Source organism: Microcaecilia unicolor, chromosome 5 (assembly GCF_901765095.1).
Source record: "Microcaecilia unicolor chromosome 5, aMicUni1.1, whole genome shotgun sequence".
NCBI classification, from domain to species: Eukaryota; Metazoa; Chordata; class Amphibia; order Gymnophiona; family Siphonopidae; genus Microcaecilia; species Microcaecilia unicolor.
Window position 1 is genome coordinate 61,618,463 of NC_044035.1, and position 8,523 is coordinate 61,626,985.

An 8,523-nucleotide genomic window follows, 5' to 3' on the forward strand; every position below is an offset into this window, starting at 1 on the left:
TCTCTATTCAGTTATATATATATATATATATATATATATATATATATATATATATATATATATATACTTTGATTCCTTAAGAATAACAGATTACATTGTCTTTTCTTACAGTTTGCCACAGCTAAACTTTGTTATAATTCTTTGGATTTCAACCATGCCTTTCTGGTGCTGCCCAGCTGTCTCTACGGTAAGCCTTAACTTCAGACGTTCATTTTATCATATAAAGATGCTGAAATTCAATTTTCTGTTAGCTGATTCCAGAGCATGTTACAGTCCCTCTGAAGGGAATAAGATTTCTGAAATCAGTTATTGCATGAAGGTTGCTCGAAAATGTTTTCTTTAATCTGGTGCTGGAGCCGAAGGTTTATTTCCCCTTTCTGGTTCCAACCCCACTTTAATTAAACCAGAGCATAAACTGACTGAGAAGGGTCAGCAGTGAGAATATTACATTAATATGTACGGTAAAGCTGTATGTTTTTAATTAGGTAATGAGAATTAAATAAGCTATGAACTAACCTCTTAGGATATCTGAGCACTGTATCATATAATCCCAGCAACATTTTTCTTATATTTCTGTAATTACATATATTGCAATTGTATTTTTGGAGTAAAAATATCACATGTACAAAAAATGCCTATAATTATGAAACACTTCTAAACAGTTGCAAAGGAAACAGCTCTGCCTTTATCCAAGCCATACTGTGCAGGCATAAATAAAATATTAAACGCACATCTATATTTTATGCTATTTCATTTGGAGAATTTCTATTGTGTAGCGTTATTACTTAACACTCTTAAAAACCTACCACCAGAAAACCTACAATAACCACACAGCATGCTAGCATGTTCAGAGATTAGCTCAAAGCAGAGTGTAGAGTGAAACATTTATTTTTTAATTTCCATATTTGTAAGGTTTATTTATGACATAATTCTTTTGTGCTGTATTGTACTGTCTGTGAATATGTTTCAGTTCCTTCTTCTTATTTGTAGTGACTCGAGAATAAAGTTAACGTAAGCATATATTCTTTGAGTAAGCTATAGGGCTACCCATAGTATTGTCAGTAAATACCCAGGCAGTATCGATAACAGTATTTTTAACACATAGAGCCTGATATTAAAAAAAAAACTTACCCTCCTGTTTACGAAGCCAAATGGCAATGCCGACACAGCCTATTCAAAGTGAATGGGCTATGTTGGCATTAGTGCGCAGCAGCTGCAAGTGCGGCTTAATAAACAGGAGTCTTAGACATTTAGCACCATGCCAAACCTCCAAGTGCTTTTTTTTCTAAATATCAAGTGCATTATACATATAGCACTATACGTAGATGGGGTAATTCTATAAAGAAGGTGCCAACATTTATATCTTTTTATATTTTTACGTCTTTTTGTTGTTATAGAGTGGAGGAGTGGCCTAGTGGTGGACTTTGGTCCTGAGGAACTGAGTTCAATTCCCACTTCAGGCACAGGCAGCTAGCTCCTTGTGACGCTGGGCAAGTCACTTAACCCTCCATTGCCCCATGTAAGCTGCATTGAGCCTGCCATGAGTGGGAAAGTGCAGGGTACAAATGCAACAAAAATAAAATAAATAAATTTGACCCCTGATGCAGGCACTCTTTGTGCCAAAACACAGCTGTGTCAGGTCATCTTGCAGATAGTATTGATGCTGGTAATAAAATATTTTCTGGTTCCACCATTGGATCGGATGCTCCATTTTCATCTTGTCCTTGCAAAAATTTTAGATGCCAAATTTGCATGTAAATAATTAGAATACCAGCATATACATATTTAAATGCCAAAAATGTGCCTAAGTACTGTTCTACATATATGCACATAGCTTGCAGAGTGCCTATTTTAACAAAGGGCATGCAAATGGGTGGAGTCTAGGTGGAGCATGTTTATGTTTAATTAAGATTTGATATACCTCATGGGCATAAGAATAATATAAATTATGTATGTATACGTATATAACCACCTAGCTGCCATATGGCGATTGACGGTATATCAAGTAAAAGGAAATATATCTCCCACATTTAGGCATGAGCATTTACACAAGCTCTATGGGTGGTGTTGGTGCTCATGTCTAACCACATATGTGTGAATATACCCAATTTTGCCAATAAAGGAAAGTAGGTTCCAGTCAGGCACCCTCTAGGTGCCTATATATAAAGCAATGTTATAGAATTGTCCTCAACTTGCATATGTATAGAGTATAGGGGACACTAATTCTTTGTATAGGTTATGGGCTAGATTCAATAACTAGCACTCAAAAATTGACGCCCAAAAAAATCAGCGCTGAATGGTATTCTATAAAGGGCACTCCAGGATGGGCACCCATTATAGACTAGTGTATAGAGCCAGAATCCATGCACAATTTGGGTATGAGCATTTATATCGATTGAAACCAGGTGAAAATCCCGGCATGCAAGTTGGGTGTGGATCCTCCAAATTCTATAACACTGCCCATGTCTCTCCCATCATTACAACCCTCTTTTCAGATCCACATGGAAACATTTAGGTGCTATTTTATAAAGGGCCTGTAAGCGTAGTTCCATGCAGATCTGCCATTTTTGGGCCATTTCAGAGCCTTGCTTCCATTATAACACTTTTCCGTCCCAGAACATCGGCGCAGAAACAGTACATAATGCTAAGCACCAATGACTTGTACAGGGGCATCAACACCTCCTTTCTTCTGCTGATTATACCCTTCTCTATGCAGCTTAGCATCCTTCTTTCTGAAGCTACCGCCTTGTTGCATTGTTTTGACACCTTGAGATCCTCAGACACCATCACACCAAGGTCTCTCTCTAGAGCTGTGCTGATCAATCTCCTTCTATCTGGTACATCTCCTTTGGATTTCTGCACCCCAAGTGCATCACTCTGCACTTCTTGGCATTAATTTTTAACTGCTGTTATCTTAACATCGGTAAATAAATTGAGATAGTAATGATTTTCTAAATATTTGCAAATATTTTGATAATCAAAAAGTTATTTTTTAATTTTTTAGTGCTCAGTGTATATAAAGTGCATACCACCTGAGGTGCTATCACCTACTCATGCACTGTTTAATGATACATCATTGCACCAACCCCCTACCCCCTTGCATATGTCCACAACTTGCAATAACATATCACTGTTTTTCAAATCTGTGCTCTGCACTAGTACTGATATTCTGATACCTTGATGTATTCAATTACTCCGTCTGGAAAATAATGATTTGAAAAGTCACTTAGCTCAAAAATCAGCTGGGGTTTCTGTATGTCCTATCGTGACAGCGGTTATTTTGACCTCTTGTGTGTTGTGAAGCTTATCCACAATGTCTCCGTGTTATAGTATCCTATTTGTATTCCCTTCTCCTTCTCAACACAGTGCCAAGTTTCGCCATCCAATGGCGTCTTCAGGAGAAAACAAGTGAATGAAAGAGGCTTCACAGTTCTGTTTTCATACACACACAACCCTGCACACCTGGAGGTGCAGTTAGTTTTCTGATACTTTATGAAAAAAAGCCCAGATTTGTGCAGCAGTGAAAGTTCTTAAAGGATCCTCCAGGCCTGAATTGAAGACACCCAGGCCCAAGACAGAGCATAAATAAAAAAATGGTTAACCCCCAAATCCCTGCCCCTTCTATTCACAAATCTGAGGGCTGGTCTGGAGATGTTAGGGGCAGAAGTTATCCTTACTCAGCCCTCTCCCAACAGTTAAGTAGCATAGACTGACCCCTAGCCGTAGTCTCACTGTACTACAGCTAGAGGTCAGGCTAACAAAGGGGCCCTTTAACTAAAGGCAACCCGGAACTACCGCCGGCCCAGCACGGGAGTTGGCAGTAGTTCCACCCCCAGCGTGTGCCATTTCTGGCACTAGAGGAGCCATTGAAAACATATTTCCATAGGGGATTACCTGGTGGTATTCGGGTAGCGTCACGCTCTGCCTGGTTATCACTAAGTTAGCATGGGAGCCCTTACCGCCACCTCAATGCCCCCCCCCCCCCCCCCCCCCCAGTGGCCATGCGGCAAGTGAGAACTTACCGCATAGCTATTACATTTTTTGGTTATTTTTCACATGCTGCGATAAAAGGGACCGTGGCATGCGACAAAAACATCCACTGCCACTAGCACCAGGCACCTTTTACCGCAGTTTAGTAAAAGGACCCCAAACAAAGGTGTACTCCTTCGTAGCCTGTCCCATAGTAGTAGGGGTGTGAAGTTCAAATATATTTGTTTTTTTTATTATTTCCTGTGTCATTTATGGGAACTTTTTATTTTATTTATTTTTCTTTCAATATTTTTGTTACAGGAGCAATATCATTGATAGAGTAACCTCCTTCTGAAATAGTTTGTTCTCTTTCAAAAGAGGCCACACTTTTCACAAAGAGTTCACACTGTGAAGACAGCACCCACTTTCAGATGAGTGCACACTATTATCAACACGCCAGTGGCGTAGCCACAGGTGGGCCAGGGCCCACCCACTTAGGGCTCAGGCCCACCCAACAATAGCACAAGTTTAGCGGTAGCTGGTGGGGATCCCAAGCTCCGCCAGCTGAAGACTTCTCCCTGATGGTAACGAAAACACTACTCTCCACAATACCAGCACCACCAGCTGAAATATTTTTTTGCTGGTGGTGGTGGTGCTGGGGTGGGGGGGAGAGAGAACACTTGGTGCCCACCCACTTCTTGCCTAGGCCCACCCAAAATCTGTTATTTGGCTACGCCCCTGCAACACACAAATGAAAAAAGGACATTTTGATTATTTGCCTGTCCTTTCAAGCAGAAAACAGCAAGAAATGACACTGGCAAATTAAGGAGCTGATTTATGCAGTTCAAACAGGGCCGGTGCAACAGAAGAAAGAGCAATGCTGACAGCATTTAGCGCTCCCAAACATTGGTGCCTTCCTACATGTTTACCACGCTTGATGAGGAGGACATGGTATTTATAGGCCACCAACTCCCAACTGGTTTAATCGGGTTACAAACAAAGGCGGAGAAAAGGTGGCTGAGGGGTATATGATAGAGGTCTATAAAATAATGAGTGGCGTAGAACGGGTAGATGTGAAGCATCTGTTTATGCTTTCCAAAAATACTAGGACTAGGGGGCATGCGATGAAGCTACAATGTGGTAAATTTAAAACGAATCGGAGAAAATGTTTCTTCACTCAATGTGTAATTAAACTCTGGAATTTGTTGCCAGACAATGTGGTAAAGGGAGTTAGCTTAGCGAAGTTTAAAAAAGGTTTGGACGGCTTCCTGAAGGAAAAATCCATAGGCCATTATTAAAATGGACGGAGAAAATCCACTGCTTATTTCTAGGATAAGCAGCATAAAATGTTTTGTACTTTTTTGGGATCTTGCCAGGTATTTGTGACCTGGATTGGCCACTGGAAACAGGATGCTGGGCTTGATGGACCTTTGGTCTTTCCCAGTATGGCAATACTTATGTACTTATGTAAAGAAAGCAGGCTTAATACTAAATAGTTTTTACCTTTTTATAAAAAGTAGGCGTAGTTTTAATCTCAAGGGGCAATAGATTCCAGGTCTGGACCAACTGATATATAAGGTGTGTAAGTGACAACATGGTACCTAAAAGCACACCAAGAACTCTGGAAACTTACCCTCTGATTCTATATATGGTGCCAAGATTAGATCTGCATGCAAATTAATTAGCTTACAAGCCAATTAATTGTCAACAATTATTGCAGTTAATTAGCAATAATTGGAACTTGCACGCACATCTCCCTGCGCCCATGTGCCTAAATCCCCTAGCGCACAACTCAATAGGGGCTGTGTCCAGAGGAGCATTCCAAAAAGTTGTGTGCAGGATTATACAATAGCCCCATTTGCACACCAAAATGCATGGATTTGGGTGCCGGCATTCACACCAGTTGTCAGCTGAAGTAAATACCAGCACCCAACTTTTTGTGTGGAAATGGACTCTAAGTGCTATTTGGAGCATCATTTATAGAACACTGCTTCTTGCCAATTTTTTCCGGTGCCAAAATCTTGGTGCCATTTATAGAATGCCCTCCTTACTGTGTTGCGCTGGCCCTGCTATTTATAGGCGCCTAGTTATAGAATTGCCCCCTCGGTGGCAGATACAACAGAAGAAGCTATTTTACAAAAGAACATGTTCAGATATAGAAGATCATTACTTGAGGCTTTTCACCTGTAACCCCACTCCCCCCACCCACAGCCCTACATCAAAGCCCAGCTTGAAACAAGAAGGTAACTGACAGTTATGTGCGACTCATAGAAGGTATAAATGCTGATGCTGAAATGTTGCTAGGTATATGTGTACTGCCAATCTAAAACATGGAATACATTTACACTTTGAAGACTTGCCCATGCCATGTCCATCATATACCTCCTTTATGTGTGCACCACCTGCATATACTATAAGTACCTCTTTTTCTAAAAATGCTGCTTATATATGTATTCCTAATCAGCTTTTGTACTTGTAAACACTGTTCTCTCTAAGCTGAGCAGGAGTCCTCCAACTATATTGCTGCCAGTGGGGGGCAGTGCTTCAATATTATGTTTTCAATCACTAGGGACAGGCAGATTCTCTGACATCCTGTAGAGCTTGCCTGTCCCTCACTATTGAAAATGTGATAGTGAAACAGCGCCACCCACTGAAAGGACTGTAGGTGGAGGACTCCCGCTCAGCTTAGAGGGAACAGTGCTTGTAAATGGCCCTTATCCCTTCTAGAATAATCTTTCTAACAGGTTAGTCTCTTTGGTCATGGTCATAATATAAATGTGTGTTGTGTGGCAGTGTGTTAATTTTTCTCCCTCTAGTGTTATATATATATTGTTCATCTCTGCTAGAAGACCAAGAAGGGGCTGTCCTCAGATGCCCAGACCCTACACTCAGTTCTTAGCCAAAAGGTGAAGAAGCATTATTAAAATTATTCCTGATGTTCAGAGCTATAACCTAGGTTCTGTTTCTTGCCAGCTCTCCCGGAAGTCTGATTACTGTATCATCCTGCTGAACAGCTGCCTGGCTGAGGCCGACAGAAGTGAAGAACTGGCTTTCCTGAAGCCTTTCCTGGAGAAGTCCTTCATGAAAAGGTCTTTCCGCAATGGCGTTGGAACGGGAATTAAAAAAACTTCCTTTCAAAGATCAAAATCCTAGCAAAGTGTCACTCGAAGCATCCACTCATTTAGCATGTATAGAAACGTTCTTAATGAATTCACCCAGAAATCACTTGTCCAACATTTCTGTGCTAAAACAAGAGACATAGTTTGTGTATTCATGTCCTAGGAAAAGGCATTTATCTTAAGCAGTGCAAACAGTGGCACAGATGTAGTTAATGGCTTATGATGGAAATTCTTCACATAGCTATAGGTCAGCCTGTTAATAAACCAAACCTTTAACACACCATTCTTAACATAAAAAGTAATGTTGACTGGTTCAAACATGGTCATACACCTGCACCAGTTCTGGTGTTATTTTAAGTATAAGATGGTCTTTCCGTTCCTTATCGGAAGCTATACACTCTGTCTCTAAATTAAAATAACATAGAAGCGCTAACCTGGAACAATTGCACTGTATGTTAGGCCTAATTTTGTTTTAATTTAGTTATTTAAAACAATTTAGCCAGAAAGCAAACTCTTGAGAAGAGTCAACTCATTTTGCAATGCATCCAGGGAAATCATACAGAGTCAGTGGAGCACTGCAAGTCCCTTGGCCTCAATTAATTAACGCAGCCGGCAAACTTCTGCTGTGATGTACCCATTTGCTGCCTGTTTGTTTACTTAAAATTATGCTGATCTTGTAATAAAAGGTTTAGAAGATGTGGTCTTTAGCTATATCAAGATAAATGTGTTTTTCCCAAAACTATTTATGTTCTTTTAATAGATCTGCCTCACATCATACAGAAGAGTAGCTTGTGAATTTGGTTTTTGGACACTGCTCAAAAGAGAGAAATGCAGCTGAATTGTTAAGAGTGTGTAGGTACTCCCTTCCCCCTCCTACTTAAATACTAATATGTAAGTAGTGTGACAAGTGCCAGAAATTGAGGCTCAGATGCAGATAGTCTCCATAACAATATCTGACTGTCTGGTTTTCGTGAGGTAATGAGAACATAGTAAGTTCAATTCACCATGCTGAAGTGGCAGAAGCAAAAGGAGGTCCCCTACGGCAAACAGCCTGAGGAAGTCTTCCACTAGTAGGAAGCGCAGCTTGATGTTAAATGTGGACGTTCAGCAGCAGTAGGATTTAAGCTTCAGCAGCCACGATGTTGTTAAAAGATCAGTGATGTATTTTATATATGTCGTCAATGTAAATTAGACTTAGATATTTTAATCCAATATGCTGTTTTCATTAAGAAACCCTTTTACTAAAGGGTGTTAAGCCCTAACGCACGGTTAGCATGCCAAAGAATGCTTACTACAAAATACTTTAACACATTTTGCAGTAGTCTGCCTGTTAGTACATGCTAATCGCATATTATTATTTTTTTTTTTTTTAGGGAGGAGACATGCCATGGGTGAGGAGTGGGCGTGGAAGCATTATCCAACTAGTGCATTCCAA

At 40.3% G+C, this 8,523-nt stretch overlaps 1 protein-coding gene across 2 annotated transcripts in view; it reads left to right on the forward strand.

Moving 5' to 3' along the window:
- Nucleotides 1-7,363, forward strand: part of NPS (neuropeptide S) — a 28,984-nt gene extending 21,621 nt beyond the window's left edge. For both annotated transcript variants that reach the window (XM_030204926.1, XM_030204927.1), the window contains exons 2-3: nt 112-187; nt 6,943-7,363. In XM_030204926.1, the coding sequence (XP_030060786.1) occupies nt 112-187; nt 6,943-7,122 (256 nt within the window). In that variant the 3' untranslated portion in view covers nt 7,123-7,363. The remainder of the gene's footprint in view (nt 1-111; nt 188-6,942) is intronic.
- Nucleotides 7,364-8,523: the final 1,160 nt, after the last annotated feature.